The 24,177-nt window shown below is 43.5% G+C and overlaps 1 protein-coding gene across 1 annotated transcript in view; it reads right to left on the bottom strand.

The window, feature by feature from the left end:
• OXSR1 (oxidative stress responsive kinase 1) overlaps positions 1–24,177 on the bottom strand; it is an 86,693-nt gene that overhangs the window by 30,248 nt on the left and 32,268 nt on the right. The window contains exons 4-5 of the mRNA XM_052693337.1: positions 13,603–13,744; positions 568–623 (exon numbers count right to left, since the gene is read on the bottom strand). Of these exons, the coding sequence (XP_052549297.1) occupies positions 568–623; positions 13,603–13,744 (198 nt within the window). The remainder of the gene's footprint in view (positions 1–567; positions 624–13,602; positions 13,745–24,177) is intronic.

Genomic DNA, 24,177 nt, shown 5'->3' with positions numbered 1-24,177 from the left:
CTGCAGAAAAAATAAAGGTATTTTAGTGTAAAGCATTTTGGTGGCCACACTCTGCCTTCCATCAGCTGCCATGTGGGATTAATTATTTACACTTCATTAGAAATATAACAGCAGGCATTAAGAGCACTGGGAGACTTGAAACAAAAAACAAAGCAGTTTTGGATTTAGGCAGAAACTGTATTTCAGGTGCAGTGTCTTTAACAGTGCTATGCTCTCCTACAAAAGGAAAGCAGCTTGTGACAGCAGTGAGCACAGACATCTCCAGACACATCTGTATTAACTAAAGCAACCACCAAGAATTATTATCTCATTATTCCAATAATTTTTATCTCATCCTTTGATTCCAAGGGATCAAAAGATTTATGCTGATGTTCTTTATTACAAAGAATAGTATTTTAAGATATCAAAATGTAACAAACTGATTATTATTATTTTTTAAGTTTAGAAAAACAATTATTTTTCTTGAAGCTCCCATTTCTATGCTGGTTTGTTTTCTTTGCCCATTAAAGAGTCTCTCTAGACAAAGTTATGCCCAGAGCTTACTCGAAGCTGCTAGGAAAAAGTTACCTGCGATTTGCACTGAGCCATCTTCTCCGAGAAGAATGTTTCCTGCTTTCACATCCCTGCAGAAAGACAAAGCAACAGTGAGTGGAACTCATTAAAACTCCCCTTCAACCAATTAAAAGTTTGTTACTTCACATTCTGTTGCATCAGAACTTCTTGCTCCCAATCACGCAGAAACAACAGGGATTTAACACTGATCGTAACTTCAGTAGAAAGAGGTACATAGACTATAGCTAGCAGCATTTAAGTGCTATGGATACAAAGAAATTGAATCATTTAACTGAAAAATACCCCTCAGCCTCATGTCTTGCTGCATCCAGCCCTGGTTCACCTGGTTGCTTAAGAAACTGATTTACCTCAGTATACTGGTGGAAATGCAGTCAGAAGAAAAATGGTGTTTGCTGCTGGCTCAAGGAGCTGAGCCACAGTCTGCAGGGCAGGGGGAAGAGATTGGGCACAGCAGCAGGGTGACAAAGGGAAAGAAGAGCCGCTCAGCTTCCGGGCAACCCCTGCACTTATGCAGAACCTCCCTGAGTTTTGTTGCACACAAAGTCAAGGAACACTCAGCACATACTATGAAAGTTATCATACAACCCTTTTTTTTTTTTTTTTTTTTTTTCCTCCATTTATTTCCATTCCATTCATAGCAGCATTTCTTGAACCTTTGACTCCAAACATGCTTGGAAGTTCTATAGCCTATTTCCCCAGGCTGCTCTCCATGTCACACCAAAAGAAGTACCTGCACACTTGACAACTGCACAGCTGCTAATCATGCTTTGGCTATAACAGCATGCAGACCAAGCACCGTATCAAGAAGGGCTGCAAGCAAAGTGCCTGCATGGGGAACGGATGCAGCAATGAAGTAGCGCTGCATGGCGTACCTCATGTAATGGCAGCCATCTGCAGGGAAGAGAACAGAAGAACAGATTCTCCCCCCAGACACCTTCTGCAAATACCCAACATCCTTTCACAGAAAAAGCCAAAAGCCATTTTTCTCTCCTCCCTCGTGAGTTGAGAGAGCAGAACTGACGCGATGGCCTGGCCAGAGCATCCTGCTTGGGCCCTAGAAATCTCCTTCCTGGCTTCTGAAGAGCCTGGGCTGCTGCCAAGACAATTCTGGACACATCTTCTCCAGTACTGCTATGTTCCTCCCAACACCCAATGTAAGGCACTGGCAAACACAGTAAGGCTCCCCCCCAGCTTCAAGTAGAACAGAAGTGAATGAAAACTGTAAGACAGGGACAGTAATGATGATTTTACCAGCAAAAAGCAGACAAAAATCTTTAAAGAAGCATTTCAAGTCCTGTCAAACAAACAGCTCTTGCTGGCAGGAACCATCCCAGAGGCCTCATCCATGTCTGAAGCACAAGCATAAGAACAAGCACAGGAAATGCTAAACTTGTTTCAATGATCAAGATGCAGATAGAGGTACACGGAAACACCACATTATATTCAGAATTAGCCTCAAGAAGCTCATCTAATATCAAAACGGGATTTCAAGCACTAAGACAATGCAACAGTGGTACTGGAATAACCACACAAACCAAACGCTGCTGCCCAGCTCCAGCCCTGCTCATTTATTTCATACTGGCCAAAAACGTGAGTGTGCTCTAAGGGGAAAGCCAGCTTTCCTGCCAAGGAGCATTGCTCTTCCTTTTCTAAGAGTTGCAGCCTTCATAGACGAGCATCAGCACTGCAGCACTTAGGGACTGTTAAGTACATGGAAGTATCTGGAGGGATTAAATACAACATTAAACATGCAGCTACACCATCCCTCATAGCATCCATTGGCCAAATCCAATACAATCAGAGCTTCATTTCCATTTAATTCAGAGTTACCAACCTGACTATCCTCTGTACTCCCACAAAGCCATCAGAGAGTGTAACAGAAAATGGAAAAAATCTCTGCCAGTATTTACAGAAGATGCCTCTGGGACACATAGAAACACAGAACTGAGTTGGAAGGGACCTTTAAAGGACATCTGGTCCAACTCCCCTGCAATGAACAGGGACACCCACAGCTACATCAAGTGCTCAGAGCCCCATCCCCTGGCCTTGGGTGCCTCCAGGGATGGGGCACCCACCACCTCTCCGGGCAACCTGTGCCAGTGCTTTGCTAACCTTGTCATAGAAAACTTTTTCCTACTGCAAGCCAGACAGGTCTGCAGGGTAAGGAGCAGTGAATTCAGATAGAATCCAATCAAAAGCAAAGCCAGGGCACTCTAGTCCCTTACCTCTCTCATGTGCAGAGGCTTGTTTTCTAACTTCAGATTAGGTCAATTAAAATTTACATATTTCCTCATTGGAAACAAAAGTCAGTAAATATGCTGCATTTAAGCTGATTCAAGAAATTAAAACAAGTTGTTGCTATGACAAGAAGTCTATCAGCCACTGCCAAACATCCAAGTCATACTGAAGAATGAAACCACAGCTTGATGTGGCTTTTCTTCCGGGTGACCAGCCTCTCTGAAGGCAGTTACTCAATCCAGAGTACCAAATCAGAGTGCTGACAAGCACCATGGGGACACTGATTCAGCTTTGAGTCACCGAACCACTGGAATACCTCCCAGCTTTGCCATTCCTCATCCTAGTATGAGGGCAGCATGCTGGATCGCTGGATCAACATGGATTCCCCATCTTTAGCTTCTCCTGGGGTTATAAGCAGCATCTACAAATTCAGCACTTAAAAACTATCCTTAAGACTAACGACATTTAAAAGCAGTGAGGCAGGGGAAGGAGGAATGGTGATTTCCTGTTTATTCTCTTTTTATATACTGATAGGCCCAACGAGGAGAATGGCAAGAAGTTTGTTACTCCAGGATATAGCTATTGCCAAGTATAACAATTTGAAGGTACTCCCTATTAACGTGTAATGTCCATATCCTGGGCTGATACAGTCAGAATAAGTGGCCTCTAGTGTAATTACAATATTGAAAACAGGAAGTAGCTTTGGGCTGTAGCATAAGCAGTAATTATATCACATTTCAAATGAAGTTACAGAAGGTTGGAGTAAAGGCTTTCTTGCCAGTGGCTTAACAAATGCCACCACTGCTCCGGGCATTCCTACCTCAATGCTCTGTCCTAAAGCTTCCAAGATCCTTTCTCCATTCTGTTTCCATTTACCTTGCATTTCACACCAGATGTTGAAGAGGTGTTTGAACTTCCTCCGGTGCAAATCTGGATTCCCCGCACCTCAGCAGGGCAGAAATGCCTCATTTGCATCCTGAACTGGTTTAGCTTCCCAGGGCTACCCCGTGCTGTGGTACCAATTGCATCACATTCATGCCTTCAGGTTAGGGCTGGTCCATAGGCATTAGATGCCAGAGAAATAAAATTGATCCCTGATCCACCAAAATTAGAGTCAAGCATCCAGATATAGGAGGCTTGAGAACATAGGAAGGTAAATGCAGTGTTTCCATGTACCCTCCTATTTCATTTTTCAACAGACATGGAAAAGTGACACCATGAACTGTATCTTAATGGGATTGTTCTCACTATGAAAAGCCTAACCAAGTCCTCAAAATCCTGTTTAGTGATCAGGTCTGCCTTCAGCCCTTCACACTGTCACAGCGTTGTCACTGCAGAGGCAACACTAAGGGTGTATCAAGACCTGCTGCTCCATCAGGGGGTGTGATATTACCAATTACCAGCTGTAGGGGTACAGTCCTGGCACAAGTAATAAAACTTAAAAGAACTGCATGTTAAGTCAATACTTTCTGAAGTATCAGTACTTTTCAAATTCCAAAAAATTTTGAGGCTTTGAAAAGAATTTGCTCAGCTTGCACTCAAAAGTCTACACCAAGAGCAACAAGTAGGACATCAATTTATGGCCACTGAAATGGCAATGTCAGCAAAAGACCTGAGCAAAGACTTGTGCAGCTAGCATCTAGGGAAAAAGAAGAAAAGCCCTGTTCATTGTGCCTTCTCTTCTTGTCATCTGCTTGTATGTGCCTTTAGGATGCAGCGTTGGCTGTCAGCACAGCCATGAGTCATCTGCCATTAGATGCAATTTACATCAGCTCTAACAACACACTTCCATGGACTGAACCCTACAGTGCATAATTCAGCATGATAAAAGAGGAGCTGGTCCTGCCAAGTTATATTTATTTATATTTTAAAGGTACAAGAATTACTATTTTCCGTTAATAGTCATGAACAACTCAATGTTGATTATGAATACTACCAATTGCTGTAGTCAACATTATTCTGAGCAATTTACAAAACCTTTTCAGGACCATCTCTCTACTTACAGTTAAATGCAAATCAATTTGTAGCATTATGCACCAAATGAGGGCCATTCTCTCCACGATCAAGCATTATTCACTATTCGCTGTTACCTGTGTTCCCCTTTTCCCTTAAGAGCCAGGATATAAACAGTCAGTTACAGAAACAGCATTAGCATTTGAGACAGTGTTGCAAAATGGAAACTGGGCTCAGAGTGAGCGAGAGCACAGCAGTATTTTTGTGTCCCCAACACATGAGATGACATTTGAGAGCACGGTATCCAGAGTGCTGTAAGGCAGCACGCTCCCATTCTTGCTCAGAAAAGCCACGTGTACCCATTTTCATGCCAAAGGGGTGAGCCTTATGTACTGAACTTCTGAGTGAGACACAACTACTGACAGCCACAGTGCTGTACCCAACCCTGCAGAACTGGATTCAGAAGATATCTGACAGAGCTCTTCCAACAGCAGAGCAGCTTCCATGTTCCTCTCTTCAGCCTCCCCACTGATGCTCTATTTGTTCCTGCTTACCCACAGGCATCCCAGCAAGCTCTTGTGGCCACTGGCAAGTGGGGCACACACCAGCAGCCAGGCTGCTACAAAGCACAGCAGGGACCAGCCCAACAACGTCTGGTATTGCTTGGGACTGGGGAAGTGCAGTCACTGCTCCTTTTCACTCCTCTGAACTGAAGGGAAAAGCAGAGCCTAAAAACAGGAGCAAAACACTGGCTACACAGGGAAACTCATTATTTACTCTGAGTCCCATGCACATTAGCAGGATTTTTAAAGCCTTACACGTGCATTGATAAGAATGTTCTGGGTTGTTTTTTTTAACCTACTTTAGCGGCTGGACATAACGCAGTCCTAGTCAGAGTGACATGACAAATTAATCTCCTGTAGTGCTTTCCTTTAAGACAGCATAAAATACGCTTCAAAGGATCCATGATGCACTTGGTACTCTTCCTCCTTATTTTTCTTCTCCAATGCTGCTTTAAGTCTGAGGTTTAGGGTCCGAGAAACCATGACTCAGAAGCCCAATTCACTCCAGATTAAGTCACTATGTCAGCTCAAAGGGGAGCAGACAAAGCACGCTGCTGGAGATGTTACCAAAAATTCTTGCTGTCATCTCAGCTAGCTGAATAGCTCTGAGGGATGGCAAGATGCTGAGGCAGTACAGAGAGCTCAGCTAACTCATGCAAGTCTGACAAAGTGAGACAGTGCGAGGTGAAGAGTGCCACATCACTCACTGCCTTACTGTGTCAGACATTCATTGTTATCACAGTGCAAACAACTTTCCTTTATCTCAGCAAATTCTGCCCAGCTTATGCTTCTTGCACTTCTGCCAACCTCGTCCTTTGATGGTTTTCCTTCTCGTCCCACATGCTTCTGAGTGTTACAATGGTTGAAACGAGGTGTGGCTCCTGCATGCTTCAGCCTTTACTTTCCATTGCCACACCTGAAGGCCAGCACCAGCACTCAAGTAAGCTTAACTGCAGCAGATGGGATGGAACTGGATGATCTTTGAGGTCCCTCCCAGCCCAAGCCATTCTATGATTAGTGCAGGAGCTGCTCCAGCTAGGCCTAGCCCTATCACCATGCATTGTGATGGTCTAAGCACACAAACCTCAGAGCCCTGCTTCCTCCTCCTGTACACAAGAGGTTTAACAAGCTCACTCAACCCACAGCACTGCTTACAGCAGTGTAATACAAGCATGTGCATGCACTCATCAGCTTATGGCAAGGAGGATCAGCCAAGCAGCAAGGACTGCTGACAGGTCTCAGCGCGTCAGCTGTCCGTGGAAGAGAAGTTACATCTCCAGCGTCACACATCACTCTGTAAAGCTTCCCTTCTTCAGCCAGAAATTGTAGTTTTTCCCCCTCAGTTCCCCAATAGGAGTGGATCCTCCCCTGCAGGCTTTAAAATTAAGTTCTCATTCCACTGTACAGCAGCTATAATTGGACTGGGGTTTTCTTCCATGAATTCACCTACTGAGCCCTTCCATTTCCTGATCCTACTTTCTCTGTAAGGACTGCAACAGGGATGAGGCATAAAGCTCCTTAAACAGCTGCTGCATGAAAACCAACATTTTCTGCACAGTCACAAGGTTTGCCTCCTCCCCCTGAAGGCCTGGATATTTCTGGGAGGCCTTGTCTTAGCCATTGCTAACAGAAGACAACACCCAATTATAGCTTGGCCTTATTTGAACATTTCTTGCCCAATCATTCAACGTGCAGGTAGGCAGACACTTCCTGTGGCAACACCAATGAGGCACATGTATTCTAAACCATGTTCCTAGTGTGCACAGAAACAGGAACTTCCCCAAAACTGCTGCTCACACAGTCAAACACTGAGGAAAGGCAATGACTCACACATCTCAGGCTTTCACCACATCATGACAGAGATGCAAGTTCCTTCCAGGAAACTCAATCACCTCGGATCAAATGAAACCCAAGATCTGAATACAGTCCAGCTTAAATAGGTCTCAGTTTGCACGAGGCAATGGGCAGCTCTGCTCTGGGGAGGCAGCTGCGTATCTGCATACACACGTGGCCCAAGCACCATCCATATCTCCACAGCCACCCACAGCTCATGCTCAGTGTTTGCACTGTGATGCAGAAAGGAGACATCTGAGAGAGCCGGGGCAGCTGAGCCACTCACTGGTTTGACTTTTTTCTCCTAAACTTGGAATAAGTTGGTTTTAAGTCAAGCCAGCATTACAAGAGGAAAGCTCACCTTATTTTGTTCTGCTGTTTGTATAAAATGGAGAAAGCAGTTATAAAATTGGGTTAGTTTATATTAAATGATATCTTTATAATGGAAACAGTCCACTTGGCACCCCCAGTCCAACTTGGTGATGCTTTCCACGCTTCCACAAAGTGATGGATTTCTCTATAGCAATTCCCTGTCTGTTGCCCTAAATGTGTGTGGACTTTGTCTCAGTTTTGTTTGAAAGTACTATGTTTTACTTTGTAAAGCCTTCCAAGAACTCTGCAAGACAGGATATAATTTGATTTAGTTAACGTGCAGAAATAATTTTTGAAACAGCCTCATAAAATTTTAAAGCATGCTTAATGTTACCATACAAATTCAGTAAATGACTTATTTCTCATGCCTTAGCATAAGGCGTGAATGAAAACACTGCAGTAATCTGAATAAATGCTTAAGACATCTCCATATGCACTGGTTTCAGGATCCGTGAAGGCCATGGAAGTTGCCATATTGCAGCAGGGGATGGTGACCACAGCCACCTTCTTGAAGTGGGTTACTTGATGCATCGCTGCAGGAAGGATGAACAGCAGCAACTTCATTAACGTGCTGTTGGGGAGATGTTACAAGAGCCTGTTTCAGGAATCCTGCTCCTAATGACCTACACTGGTAACAGCAGTGACCTGAGACATCACAAACAAGGAGGCTGGAGTAAATGTGTATGGCTAAGTCAGCCTGTGATATTCTCTGTTAAGAATGTTGCTGAGACAGAATGAGGATTGTTATCCTGCCAACACATCCAACCCAAATATTCCTGACCACTCAGGAACTGCAGGACACCATGGTAGCATGCAATGTGGGCATGGATCACTGACCAAACCTTCAGGGATCACCCCAACCACTCCTGCTTCTTACCTTTAGGGAACCATAGAACATGCCACATTGGAAAGGATCCACAAGGACCATTGCATCCAACTTCCAAACTGTCTTCACATAGCTTACCTTCATATAATAAAGGGGACCAAAAAAACCCAAAACAGCAACGCAACACATACTTCCATGCTTTCATCAGCAATGATACTTACCTAAGGAATTTAATTGCCAGTTTTTGGGTTTTGGAGCTGCTGGTTTTCCTAGAAATAGATAACAGCAATCTCCACAGGAGCTACTGTTTCTGGGTGTCTGCAGATTTGAGATTTATATTTGGTTCATATTTTGTTTTTGAACCACAGGGTCATTTTTTTTTTTAAAAAAAAAAAAAAGGGATTTCTCATTGGCACAGACTGCCCAGAGAAACCATAGATGCCCAACCCTGGAGGTGCTCACAGTCAGGCTGGATGCAGCCCTGGGCAGCCTGACCTGGTGGGGGGCAGCCCTGCCCACAGCAGGGGTTGGAACCGGATGGGCTTTAAGGTCCTGTCCGACATAATCCATTCTATAGTTCTATGAATACTGCAGTAGAAGAAGCTGGTTTGCCACAACATGGCCCAGCACAATAACAGTGCACACAGAGAAGAGATTCAGTGCTTTGTGCTCTCAATATCACCCAGCAAGGTTTCTACACAGGGGACAAAAATCTCTGGGTATAAAGCAGAGCAGCATCTTCTCTGCCTGCCCACACCAATGTGTGTGAAAGCACACGAGTAACACCACCATTACTCAAACTACTCAACAGTTTATAAGTTAATATCTTCATTAACAGATACCTCTAAAGGGTGTTTCTATACATCCTTTATTTTAAGGAATAAAAAGACCTAGGCACACTCCCCTATGTACAAAGTCATCAGAAAGCACCAGTTGGAGTTAAAATCTTCACCTCCCACCCTGGCCCAGAGGGGTGTTTGCCCAGCACTTCTCCATGTCCAGGGACACAATGTTTTTCCCATACTTTGGTGCCAACTTTCTATATCAGGATACAGTCTATCAGGCTCTGTGACTTGGGGCAATCCACTTCCCATGGCTGAGCAGTAGCTAGCTTTCCAATTACTCATGTACCAACTTACAAAATCCAACTGGCAATTAGAGGTGAATGGCTCCACATCATCACGCCTCGCTCCTTCCCTACAAAATTCCACTTTGAAAATGTGCTCCCTAAAACAAGATTACAGCCCTAGCTGGAAGGGGGCCATGAAGTTTTCCTACAGCACCACTACAGAAACAAAGAACTACAGTATTTCAGTTGGCAACATGCTAAGAGACATACTGAAATCCAGTTTTACCACGGTACCTGCCAGCCCAGATATCAATGCATTAATCAGCTACATGAAAATTAAGCTTGAATCCTGTAGGACAGTTGAGGTCTGCCAGAACACATCCATCAGCTCCTTCATTTTATGTCCAACTCAATACCAGAAGAGCATTACTGCAAAACCACACAGACAAACGTGTTGGTGATATGTATGGGTATGAACTTACATGCAAACACTTTCTGCAGAAATTGTTAATACAGTTAGAAGCAAACAGCGAAGTTGTGTTGGAGCACAAGCTGAGCTAACCTCGTGAATCAAATGTGCTGCTGCACCATTCTTCCACCCCACAAGTAGAGCACTAAGCAAGCTTATAGCTGGATCACTGCCACGACAGTACTTCAAGTGTGTGCAACCCTAAAGCACTGCCTATGCTTTTTTGTTTTTACAGAAGGACAAGCAAGTATCATATTCATTGTGTTGCAACAAGAGATTCCAACTATATGCAAAGGCTCCAGTAATGTATCATTTCACCTGGATTAACTGAAATATTCAGTTACACAACAGCTAATTGCAAACAGAAAATAAGCTCAGAGATAAAAATAGGGAGAAAGGCAAAGAGCCCTTGTAATAGTTAATCAGCATGATACAGTTGTCAGATTGCCATAAAGAGTACCATCTGAACATCCAAAAAAAGAAAAAAAAACCTCATGGGTTGCTTTTGCTTTATTTCCAGGTCCTTCGATCTGCTGGTTAACTGCTAATCCCCAGATCCAGTGAGGAACCGCAGCCCAAACAGAGAGAGGTTCCTCATACCCCACGTGTCACCCTGCTGCAATCACCCGGGCGAGATCAGCCTGAGCGCAGCACAGCACATCGCTCTTGGTCCACTTCCATAAAAGCAGCTGAGCAGGATCTCGCAGGACAGCTCCACAGAAAGGTTTCCAAGTCCACTCTCCCTCAGCATGAGACTGAGCACTGGGATTTCAGAGTGCTGCTGGAATCGCCAGGTGACACAGCAACCCACAGTGGTGACCACAGCAGCTGGCACAAGGACACGGCAACTCGGGCACAGCTGCCAGCCCTGAGACAGGGGAGACTGTGCTGGTTTTGGAGGATGATGGGAATTATCTGCAATTGTTAACTGCTTCAAAAACCTATTCTGCTTCCTCCTCTGTTCTTCCCATAAGGCCTCAGATGCTGTTCAACGCTTGCAAAAGATATAACTTTGAACAACGTGGGAAACCAAAGCATTTGCTGCTGAACAATGGCATCTATTCAAGCCTCAGCCTAGCTCTGCTTGTTAATTAGCAAAGTAAACAAAGAAAAATAGAATTTAAGCCTTCTCTAGATATTTGCCTTTCTGATCTCCGCTAGAGAATGCTGTCAAACCACTCTCCTGTCCCTTTGCTCCCTTGTGAAGCCAGCTCCCCAAACCTTAATTGGAAGCGGCGTTAAGTTCAAGACAAGCTTATACACAGTAAGATTCAGCAGCAGCAGAATTTCATTAAGGCAGTTTTCCACTTGTTAACTTAATTTACCCATTTAACATGATACATAATTTAGAAGCACTGAGCTCCACCATCAGATATACGTTTGCTCTGCTCTGACTGATTACTTACAGCAGTAACAAGCTGTTCCCACTTCAGGTCAACAGTTGGGTCCACACACTTATCCCTAGGGCTTTGTCAATAGCCTGCCTGTCCAAGTGCAGGTGTGCTAACTGTATTTTTTTCCCACTCAGACCTTGTCTCTAATTTAATGAATTTGTCATTTTCACCAAGGTATGACACACTAAATAACAGCCCAGTTGCATTTGTAACCAGCTGAGCTCCATGCTTTGCTGGATTGCTGCTTGCCTTGGGTTTGTCGTTCAATACCTAACGTCAGAACTTCAGTTCTGACCCTTCACAGCTGACTGTGTTCTGGTCTGAGGTTCTGCCCTTCATCACAGACACCATGCTCAGCAGCTCAGCCATCACCTGATGCTGCTTCCTCTAGAGCCAGATGCTTTAAGCTGGCCCAGGGGACCAAAGTTTAGTTATTTTAAACACTTCCTCTCAAAGCATCTTTGGCAAGACTTCCATCTGCATTCCCCATCAGGCATGACCACTGCTATGACCCCTTGTGTAAAGCAAATGTGAAAACCATACAGACATTTGTATGTAGTGCAGATGGGACCTTTCCTCATACAACTTTAAGCTGTTTTATCCCACACATCTGGATCAAATACCAACCAGTATGATTAACTCCATTAAGGAAGCACGTCTCTTCCCTCAGAGGCATGTAAAGCTTGCTCCCAGCCATTAGTTACAAACGCATCCATTGCTTCACAGGTAGGAAACCTACACACCACTTCCCTTCCATACCTTAGCTTACCACTTCTCCAGATTTCACAGCACAGTGAGGTTTCCCAGACCCACACAAAGCATGAATCCAAACACTGTTGGAGCTGCCCCAATACACACATCCATGTAGCTAATGCTCCAATCCTCACAACGACTACTAGTTCTGCTGTTCCACTACAGCAAGGCACATGGAGAAACATCTCTTTGTAAGAAATCCCTACCTGACATCTTCAGAAAAAAAATGAAGACAACAAGACGAACTAAATGAGCAAAAAAAATCAACTGGAAGTTACAGATGAACAGAGTTGGGTCAATTATTTATGGAAAGGGTGCAAAAATCACCCTTGCTCAGCAAGTAAGCTGTTCTATTACATTACCTTCCTAGAGCTGCCTGAAGTCATTTCTAAAAATGAAAGTTAAGTGAACAGCTGTGAATCAGAACTGTCTTCAGCAAAAACAACTATTCTTGTTAAATAGGAATTGTAACGGAGACTGGATACTGAAATTTGAGATTTCTTTGAGGGAAATGAACCACCCCAAAGTTCCTTCCAGCCTTTTGTTTCTTTTTAACTAGAAACAATCCCACAAAGGCCAGTGGGATTTGGTTTGATCAAAAGGATGAAATGAATGCTTCTTGGATTTTCTAATTAAAACAACACTTTGGTAGAATGAGTTACCTCTTCTCGAGCAGCAAGAGGACAAGCATTGCTGCTGCTGTGCTGGAGCAAGTTTATAATGGCATTGTACCAGAAGACAACCAAGCTCACAGAATTCCCAAAGAAGAGGCTGCTGTTCCCAGCAGCAGCGTGTGGCTGGGATGACGTATATTACCCACAAGCCATATGTTCTATTTTCAGTGCATACTTAAGATTGTACATTTATTTTTTTAAATGGCACAATGTATTGAATCAGCACCCTCTCTTTCTAAGCTACGCCACACCTTGAAACACCAGGGGACAGGAAAACATGCTTTAAAAATACACCCCAAATGACAGAGCAGCACAGAAGCCCACGTTTCAGTGATCCATCAAACCACATACGGCCATTAGTTAACTAACTGGGTTTTGTCCACAGAACAGTTTTTCAGTTCTAATTTTGTTTCCATCTTTTTTAAATGAAAACAGCCAAATTTAAATGTCATGATGTTCACCCTGCAGCATCCTGCCTTAAAAAGAACAAAAAACAACCTTGGGACTTGAAGGACTCCTTATTAAATTGTCCAACATTTCTTACGCAGCACTCATAGAGAGTGATTTGTAGCTCTGCAAGAAATGAGACCAGCTGAAGCTTTTCCAGCTCTAATAATCACTCGTTGTAGCTGGATCTGGACATTTGGAAAAAGGTTTGCTATACAAGGAACTTCAGATACTTCAAGGTTTCAAGTCTTGTCCTGGTCATATATTTTCTATAGAAGTAGTTGTCACAGAGAAATCTGAACTCTGAGTTCTAGTAAAGCCCCAATCTTTCCTTTCCATTCTCTGTATCCTAAGAGCATACGCAGTCCAGTCAGCCCAGCTCTACTGCTGTTCCAGTGGTGCACACTTCAGGACAGGGATGAGAAACATGAAAAATACCTGTGGATCTGTCCGTTTTTATGCAGGTAGTCCAGCCCCTCCAGCACCTCCTTGAGGATCGTGGCTATACAGGGCTCATCCAGGACACCGGTCTTGTGCTCTCCTTTGGCCACAATGTGCTTTATAATATCCAAAACAGAGCCTAGAGAAAATAGTTTGACACATTAGCTTAAACTAGAAGAGCTGATTTGTATATTTTATGAACACTCAGAATAGAAATTTGCTAGGAGGAGAAGCAGGAGGATCTGGCAGTGGCTGGAGAGTCTCCTGAAGGGAAAGCAGTGGCAGCAACGCAGGCCTTACACCCATGAGACTGATAGAGAAGGAAAATCCTCACGGCAGGCTGTAAATACCCCATGATCACAAGGAACTGTGATAGTCTTTGAACAAGCCAAAATGTAAAGTGTACATACACACAGGACTCTTGGAAGGGCATTCAGTAGATACTGGTGCTACAGCTGTTTTAGTACTGGAGAAGCAGGAAGGGGAAATGGAAAAAACAGGGGAGCTGCAGCGACTTACAAGCATAGGACAACAAGCTTAATAAAAATCAGACTCTGCTCTAGCAAACTCAATACAGAGGAAATTAAAATTGAATATTGAACAAGTGAGGCTGAATTCTGAACATAAATCATTTCTTTACTGCATACAAAACAAGGATAGCTCAGATCCTCCCCTAGAAGCATTAGGCTTCTTTTCTCTCCAACCATGGTGTGAATTACATCACCTCGTGTGACAAACCACATTTTATGGAGTAAACCACCTCTTTGAATCACACCCAGAAATAAGTGGAATCACTGACCAATAACACTTTTCTTGTGCAAGTTCTGTTTTCACAATCTATTGGATATTATATTCTGTGTGTGTGCATCTGGATTAAAGACAGTCTCCTCAGAGCCAGGTTTTATTGCTCCCTCTGCTCCAGCATGGGATGCCTAAGCCTGTTTTCCAGGTGTGTGCTTTGACTATTGACTATTTGACTATTAAGTTTTTTACAGATATCAATCAGCACAAAGTAATGTCAGCAGCACTGGGAAGTTCTTAAAGAATGACCAAAGCAGGCATGACTGCAAAGCACCAATTCGAGCACTGATGATAGCCTTGGAAAAGCAAGTCTACCAGGCAAAGAACATCTCAATACTAACACAGCTAATTTAAAAAAGCTCAAAGATTATTCTTCCTAGGCTTTCACTTAGTAGCTTCTGGATTCTTACAGAACAGAAAGATGATACAGATCTGTGCACAACAAGGGTTTGCTTTGCACAATCAGAACTGCACAGGAAACAAGCAGGGTGCAGGGTGTCCCTTAGTTGTGGGAAATGCTGTGTGCTGAGTTACCCAACAGCTGGCTGCAGCCAGGGGAGCAACGCCCCGCTCTGCCCAGCCACACACTTTCCATCTTTGTCATTGCAGAGGAACTGGGCATCACTAAGATAACTGCTAAACAGACTGAAAACTAAGCTGGCAAGAAAAAAAGGCTGTGTTTGGTTAGCAGTGAACATAAATAATCTATGGGATGGATGAGTGCCAGAGCCAAGGAAAAAGGAGGGGAAGAACACGCTCATGAGCACAGAAAGGAGCTGATAGCCCCGTGTCAGTTGCAAGCAATAAGACCATATCCACTCTTCTCCAGAATGGTACCTCCAGTTTCTTCCTCCCCAAAAAGCCTTTATTTGGCTCATGGTATTTGCAAAAGACAAGATCTTAGCACACATTAACAAAATAGGAAAAGAATTGTGGAGTCATAGAGTGACCTGGGTTGAAAAGGACCGTTATGACCATCTACTTTCAACCCTCCTGCTGCATGCAGGGTTCCCAACCAGTAGACCAGGCTGCACAGGGCCACATCTAGCCTGGATGCTGGAAGAAGCATCCAACAGAAGCAAATGAAGAAGCAAATGAAAGCAAACAAAAAAGCAAATGAAAAAGAAAAAAAAAAGTCTAGTTGCATAACATCCCCCCAACATTTCACACAAGAATACTCTTTATAGACAAGGTAAAGGAACGCTGAATAGTGCTAAGCACAGAGGCCCTTGTCTTCTTCAGTTAGCTTTGTCCTGGATCTTGATTAGCCAAAGTTTTCACCCAGCATAACTCAGGTTGTTCTGCATGCTGGGCTCCCTGCATGGGAGCAGCCTTTTCTTCACTGAATGAACCGGTGAAACACTCAAAGTCAGAATACAAACCCTCCACTGAGACCTCACCTTTTAGGTTTCTCTGGCTGAGATGTGCTCTTGTATGGCATGAGGACTCACCTGGGATTCAGCCTGTCACCTATTCGTGCTAATAGGTATGTGCCTGCAAGCCCTGATATTCCTTATTTTGGACAAGAATTTTTTTTTGACACCTACAGGAAAAAACCAAAAACCCTCCACTTCCACTGTTCAGGTTTTTCCTCTGAAATGTGCCTTTATCTGGAGAACAAACTGCCACTTGTTTAGAAGTGCAGTGAAAATATGCAGTTCTTCACGTACTCGTTTTGTCCTCTTTCCACCCACAGCTCTGTCAGCAGACTTGGTTCAGAAGTATTTCCCCTCTCCTGCAGAGGGCCCATGGAACGTGGAGGAGGAAGATAAGGTGCTCAGAATCATTTGGTCAGAAATCCTGTGTCAGCCAAGTTTGAGGATGCACCCAACCCAAAAAAGGGGGGGAAAAAAATAAAAGACAAGAGGGCATGCATACAACAAGCCTTCTTTGTAAACTGGCAACAGCTGATTCACACCCATGCTGTGCATCTGCTCCCAGTCCAACCTGCCATTTTTAGCATGTTTTCCAAAATCCACTTTCCCAATGAGATGCTCAAAGAAGTGAAGGAATTTGCCAACCTTCTACAGAAGGGAAAACAGCAACAAGGCCATCAGCGAAACGCTTCGCCCAGGGAACAGCAGAAAAGCAAAAGAGGAGCCACCTTCCTGTTCAAGAAAGCGTTAGATGGTTCATCCCTATTTTGCTTACACTATTAAAAAACAGCTTTGCTACTGGCAACACAACATGTTGTGTTTTCCCAGTGCACAGATCAGTAAATCAGGAGGTAGGTGTTGACTTCAGATTCAAAGGCAATTTCATAAAAACGCAGCACGGTATGATATGAAGAACAAAGCCAAGCTGTCTTTCCATACACTGCAGTGTATTTCCATACATTTCAGTGTGCAATATTAGAAATCTCCTAACATTCTGGTTCAGGAAGATTGCTACAGTGTGGCTGAATAACCAGCAGCAGACAAATCTAGCTGTAGATGTCCAGGTTCACTGCAAGGGAATTGGACTAGATGACCTTTAAAGGTCCCTTCCAACTCAAATGACTCCATGATTTTAGGAACCATTCTCACTTTCACCAACTGCATTATGCTGTAGGTTAGTAGGTTGGAGCCCTATCCATAGCCTAAGGGAAGAAACAGACTGCTTTGCATACAGTGGCTTGTTCTCAACACAGCAACACATTAACTGCTAGAAATTAACCAGGAACATTCAACTGAACTGAAACCAAGATCAGATCTACACAGGAGCGTGTGTTCTACCCACTGACTATCCTGTTTCAGAATACCAGCATAACCCTGGGTACGGCCAGTTTCTAAGGCAGGCTCCAAACCACTTTTAAAAGTAACTGAGGAAGTCTGGAGCACACCTAAGCTTTGCTGAATCTCTGCTTAAATGTAATGTCAGTGAGGATCTGTGCTCCACATACACCAGTGGACTGAGCAATCTGCAAGACAAACAGCTCCCATGATCTAGTGGCCAGAAGCTAAGGTTAACACTAAAAATAAGGCACACACCACGTGTTAAAGAATAGTTATAGTAGCTTTTTCAAGAACAAAAAGTCACTAAAATGTCTTTAAAAGTAAATTCTGAATCCTCTCTAGAATGTAACTCCTATTTCAGATGATAGAACTGCGTGATACTACGGTACTTATTGTACATGGTACTTTTGAAGGCAGAAAACACAAGAGAAGAAGCTGCACATGCACAGAACAGGGGTTAGGCTTCAGCTGAAAGAAAAAGAAAAAAAAAGTAGTTTGGCTGAGGCTGACTGAAGTGCTGTTCCAAGCCCAGAAGGAGAAACACGTCAGGAAAACACAAAACAAAACCGAAGGAAGAGCCAAATGTGGAGCCTACACATAAATATAAGTGATAATGTCATTGATAAGAACATTTAAAGAAGCCTAGCAATAAACAATTGATTTTGAAGTCCAGCAGCAGGCAAAAGAAAGGAGACATTAAGAGACTGATGTGGAAAAAAAATGTGGCTCTAAACAAATTGCTGCCTATCAAACATATACTGAGCAGCACACCAGCAGAAAGCCCACAAGATATCGAGCAAAGACACTGTGATAAAGCATTTAGCATTACTTGTCATTCATCATCCAAGTGCCCCAGTGTGTGACGCCAATCGCAAGCCGTATTACGTCTGCTTAGTAAAGTGCAGCCCCACAGTGCAAACCATACAGCAATTGAAAGTTAAGTGGTTTTCCATTCAAGCTAACAAGCTTCACAGCCTGCTCTGACAGTTCCTAATGCAATAGCTCCTAATGACAGCACGAACCACCAGGGAACCAGCTGCACATAGGCAACAAAAAACCCAGCCTGTAACTACTAAATGTCAAATACAAACAAGCAGGGAGGAACTTGTTCTGGAGTCTTTCTTCACTGCTCGCATCAGCCCTGCAGCAGATGGATCAGACATCTGTCCAGTTGCACAAAAGGAATCAATCCCCCCATTTGCTCTCCATGCTGCCCCCCAAGGACTGAAGAGCAGGAAGCTCTGCAGCTCTCCTTTCTCACTCAGGCACAGCTGGAGAATAGCTGATTAAGTTTGACTCGATCCACAGAAGCCCATTTCCAATTTTCCAGAAGGAAACAGTTAAATTCCACCCATGACAGCAGTATCTAAGCAGCAAAGACAAACCCGTGAACAAAGAACACCCTAAATTTCTAAGAAGGCAATGTTCCTGTAGGTTAAGATCTGGCAGACAATTTGCAACCCACCCTAGTGACTGCAGTCCTGCCCTGTATCCCATACACACACCGAGTAGAGCCATCTCCTTCAAAATACACCCTGTACTACATGCTCCCCTATTGTTTTCTTCAGCACAAAATGCGATTTAATGAGTTCCAGCATCACAGCTCACCTCCCCCCTTGTTGTGCCAACACACCTCCTTACAAAGCCACACTGTAAATGAGATCACTGCACTAACTGGTAATCCAGTTTTCCAGGCAGGGTGGAGAACCAGCAGCCAGAAACTTCTAAAACCAGCTCTGCTGCTGGAGAAAAACTTTTGTGTAATCGCACCCTTGGGGTAAGAAGTCCTAATTGTTCCATTGATTCACTTTCAACAGCAAGCCACCACAAACAACACAGCTTCCTGCTTTGAGTCCAAAATGCATTTCTCCATCCTCACCTACAGCCCTGAGCACGAGTAACAGCATTCAGAAAGTCTGCTTCTAACGTTCCTCCTTAGGAGAGGAAGAAAGCAGCCACGTGACAGCCATCAGCCACCCTGCTTAATGTTTCAGCACAAGGAGTGAAGACATTATAGTGAAGGAGGATAGGAAAACCAGAGCAGCGTAGAGGAAGATTACAGATAAATGCAAGAGTATTACACAGCTAGAATTTTACACACCCTCAGAGGCAAAAGAAACTTGTAGCAGAGCTAGTTGCTGCAGGAACCACATCTCAAGTGTTACATATCCTTAGTAACAGGACAGATACAGGAAAAGTTACATGCTAAAAAAGGCCACCACCTCCTTTAAATTTGCCTGGCAATCAACACAAGAAAGTGTAATACTCTAACATTTCCAGCAGAAATGTAATAGTATCTGTATTAAAGTCAGTTTGGCCCTTTAAAAGCCTGCCACAAAAAGGCTGTGAAATGGCGCTGGAGATCACTAGTGTTTCATTAGCCAATTTTGGGAGAACTGAGGTCTGTCTCAGAGTTAAGAGATACAGATGCTGAACACGGTGCTGCGTCTCCGCACACTGGAAGGCTGCAAGATCCCTTGCTATTAAGGCATTTTGGGAGAAGCCAGTGGTTTCGGTGAGCCTGTCACCAGAGCCAAGGATTAAGCCTGCACCTTGTCAGCCTCTGACAAACCAAGGAATAAAATGCTGAAGGAGAACAGCTGCTCGGATTCAGCAGGTCTGGGGTCGAAGTACACAGATGCAGCAGATGAACGCGAAAGCAAAGGAAAGAACAAGTTACAGAAAACAAAGGAAAAGACACCTACGTAGCTCTCTTGAGGTTTCTGCTCTTGGGAGTTGTTTCCTAGCCCTGGTCAAACCACATCAGCACAGAGGGAGAAAGTTAAGGAAACTTTCATTTCTTGCTTCTTTCTCTCCACACTACTTGCATGATGAGTGAGAGTCCAGGTTGAAGCAGGAAGCAAGATAATACAATAAAGGAGGTAAGGCAGCCTTACTGGTGTTAGGACAGATGTTTAGATAAACCTGAAGAAAATTAGCTATTTTTTATGCTTTTCTTTTTATGGCTAGGAATGGCAATGCATCTCCAAGCTCCACATCCTGTAATCAAATACAGTCCCTACAGTCTCCTGCCTCTGACTTACCCCATCCTTAATCGTCTGAAATTTATTTTAGAGACACAAATTAAATTAAGAACCCTCCAGAGGGACTGAAAACAGCATAGCTCTCTCCTAACAAAATAATTCAACATAAACATGAGGATTTCTATGAACTTTGATCTGACCACTCCTAATTCCAGCAGCAAGTTAACTCCAGAGGTTAACATGGCAGGAGTAGAACAAGATGTCCCATCTCCCTGGAAGACATTTGAGCAAGCCAGAGGGAAGGGAGGGCATGGCCAGTGCTAGCCAAGCACTTCATCAGGTAATCAAGAAGAAAGGTTGAAGGAAGAAACTGATTATTTAATCCTAAAAACTTCTGGAAAAGGTTTAACTATTTCAACACAACTTTCTTCTCAGCAGACTTAATCACGAGCCTGTACGAAGGCAGAAGATCTAACAGCCCAATCTGGAAAGAGTTCCAACGTTTAGAAAAATTTAGTTTGGAAATATTTTTGGTTCTGCTGGTAAACAGGGACAATAAAAAAATATGCTGTGTGATGCAGGAACGGTCACAGATGGCTGTTCTACACAAGCAGCTGTTTTGTGGAGCTGGCCACAGCTTTGGGTCACCTGTTAAATGAGAGCTCTTGAAACCAGAGAGAATTTAGAGGAGCAAACAGGTCACAACCAGAAAAAGCACAGAAGGTCAGCTGCTCCTCTTCCTACTAAAAAGCCACAGGAGCTGGAAAGCAGGACAGGGCATCAGATAGTTTTAGAAGGCACGATTAACACTCATGACATGGGAATGCCAACAAGGGAAAGAGCGGGGCAGCAGCTGGCTAGAAATAGCTATTGAAGTTTAGTCTGGAGTAACATTGGACCAAGAGGCCGGGGTGCCACGTTGACAGTGCTAAGCTTGGATCCCTGAAAAACAGTTTAATCATCAGAAGTTCAGAGGAAAGGATCTGCAGTTTCTCCTAAAGGAAACAAGCAGCAGATACTTCACAAATCTGACTCAGGCCTATACTGTCAGATCTGAAAGAAGCCATCAGATGAACCGGACACACCAGCACCCCCTTATCACTCCCAGCTGGATACCATCACAGCCACAGTGCATGCCATCAGGAACTACGCAGCTCTTCTGCCTCCGTGTCAAATCAGCCAGTTCTAAGGGCTTTCAGCACCAACTTCCACCAGCCTGACTTGGCCCTGCTGTAGACAGGCAGCTCTCACAGCTCTCCCCAACAGCTCACCAGTACATTACCTACTGGCTGCTGACGACATTCTAAGATGGAACGCAGTATCTTCCACCAACGCAGTACTTGCAAAGTGGAGATAAAAAGTGGAACTGTGAGACAACATCACACAGGCAATGGAGCTGCCTTGGAGTGCTCTCTCTGACTGCACAAACAAAGCTGCAGAGATTTAGGGTACCATCCTTAAGGGATGTTTCTAGAATATTCACCCATATGACTAGGTTAAGGTTCAACAAATTGACTGCAATCAGAAAATTAAATTAAATTACGTTTAAAACAACAGAGACTTACATTTAAGACTGCATCATAGCAATGGGGTCCATGTAAGTAGGATAAAATTTAAGTTGCTTTCAGCCTAAAAACACAAGCCACCATAGGTTGAAACTGAGAGAAGAGAAACAGTAAGATTCTGAACTTATACCCATATAAAAAAAAAAAAATCACAGCACAAAACCACAACCAATGCATCAAAACAGACCTGAGGTGTTTACTTGGATGTACAAATCTCAGCCTGTGCTCTGTGAATGATTAAATGGAATAAAAGAGTTGGGCTGCACCTTGTTATATTTTTTTCCCCCCTTCCAAATTCGTAAAACAGCCAAAGCTCTTCCTGTTGAGAAATTCAGACCATTATTTTTTTTCATTGGATAACAGATGACTAGCCAATCTTTTACTGATAAGCTGAAAGGAATGAAAAGCAGGTTTTAAAGCATCTCCTTATATAAATCACTCAACTTAAAAACAACTGGAAATAGCCTCATTAAAAGCGAATGGAAAAGTCCTCAGTCAGAAAGCTCCGACACACGAGTTTCTCAACCCACCCTCAGGACTGTCCTGGAAGATCTAAAATCCCATTTCTGAAGTACAGCCATGAAAAAATCATAAGCTGAAAAAGGCTGAAAAATACCTCTCAAGGTATCTTCTTCCTGCATAAAAACCGACACGTTGCCCTCAAAGTATATTTTAGCCATTCCCAAATGTTTTGCTTCAAGTGAGAAAGCAGTCTGTCTTTTATTGCACATCTCTGCTCTTCAATGTGTGCAACAGAGCAAACCAGAGATTTCTGTACCTTAACTACTTTGAAGCAGTTCTCCACTTAAGGTCACAGCTGCAGAGGGGTCAAATACCACCCTGTATAATGTAGAAGCCTATTCAAAGTGAATATTCAAGACAAACAGGTTATGTTTCCCACCAAGTCCTGAAGTTATGATTATTTTCTAAACTTTCTCTGTTCGTTTATGTAGTACTTCATGGTCTAAACACTGATCTCTTTTTTTCCCCCAGCTTTCAAAAAAAAAAAAACCCACACAAAAATGAGAATGAAAGCAACATTTGGAGGTTCAAGAATTAGCCTAATACTGCCAGAAAACTGCAAAAGTGTTAATTTTCCTCAAGGGGGCTGTGTATTCTCCTAAAAAGACCACTAACATTGCTGCTGCCCATCCTGTACCCCTAAAACACCACTTCATGTGCTTGTGAGGGTCTCCCATAGGCACCTCTTATACAACAGGAAAATCGTTTGCACTAAACTGGAAAACTGGAAAGCACTAAACTGGCAAAGGATTCTTTTCTACATACGATCAGAAATCCCATCTTTAATGATCCGACTGCTACACATCCCTCCAAGAAAATAAGGGGTATTGCTTAACAACATGTGAGCACATGGGACATCACAAACTCTTTAAAAAAGATTCAAGTCAGCATGAAGTTTGATTGCCCCCAAGAGAACTGCTAAAATATTAATGATCTTCAAAGACACATACTTACGGTCACTGTCAGGCTTTCAGGGAAGAAGCCAACAAGTTTAGCCAGATTTTTCCACATCTTCTGTCATTTTACAGTCTTCAGTATTGAGCCAAGAGCAGAAAAGCCAGAATGGCTTTCCAATTCCCTTTCTCAAGGGTGCCAGGAAAATCAAGCCTTACTTAAGACAGCCTAAGACTTCAGCAACAGTCCTCTTATCATCCCAAACTTAATACCATTTATTGCCTTGATAACAACTTAAGGATTCTGGAAAACACTATGACATCAGATCTAGCATTGCTGATATGAAGTTTTACAATTTTCCCCCTGATAAAAGTTGTTTCTACCTGAGAGAATAAATCCCAGAAGTTTCCCTGGCCCTGTGAACCAGGTGGTAACTTGAAATTGCCTCAAGTATTGCAGTTGTTTTGTCACCTAGGAATGGGAAAGACATCCAGATGTGAGGAACAATGCTATACAAATCAAGCAGCTCCTGACCTGGAAGTCTTGGATGAGGAGAATAAACCCCCCACGATTCAGATAGAAACTTTTAGAGACCCACTAATCTACCTGGACTACCAGGTCTGTGGGATCAGATAGGATCCACCCAAGGGTGCTGAGGGAGCACTGGTGCAGGTGATAGTCAAACCACTTTCCATCACCAATCAGCATTCCTGGTAAACTGAAGAGGTCCCAGAGGATTGGAGGTTCCTACCTACAAAAAGGCCGTAAAGAGGATATGGGGAACTACAGGCCTGTCAACCCGACCTTTGTGCCAAGAAAGGTTATGGAGCAGATCATCTTGAGGGAGATCACACAGCAAGTGTGAGACAACCAGAGGGAAAAGGCAGGCTGTGCTTGACCAATTGATTTCTTTCTATGATCTAGTGACCTGCCCAGTGGATGAAGGAAAGACTGTTGATGTAGCCTACCCAGACTTCAGCAAAGCCTTGGGCATGGTCTCAACACAGTATTCCCCTGGAGAAGCTGCAGCCCATGGCCTGGACAGATATACGCTGCTGAGTAAAGACCTGGCTGGATGGCTGGGCCAAGAGA

This window comes from Tympanuchus pallidicinctus, unplaced genomic scaffold, assembly GCF_026119805.1.
Source record: "Tympanuchus pallidicinctus isolate F22 unplaced genomic scaffold, pur_lepc_1.0 scaffold3, whole genome shotgun sequence".
NCBI classification, from domain to species: Eukaryota; Metazoa; Chordata; class Aves; order Galliformes; family Phasianidae; genus Tympanuchus; species Tympanuchus pallidicinctus.
The sequence above is the reverse complement of the archived record's forward strand: the minus strand, read 5'-3'. Positions and strand labels throughout refer to the sequence as shown.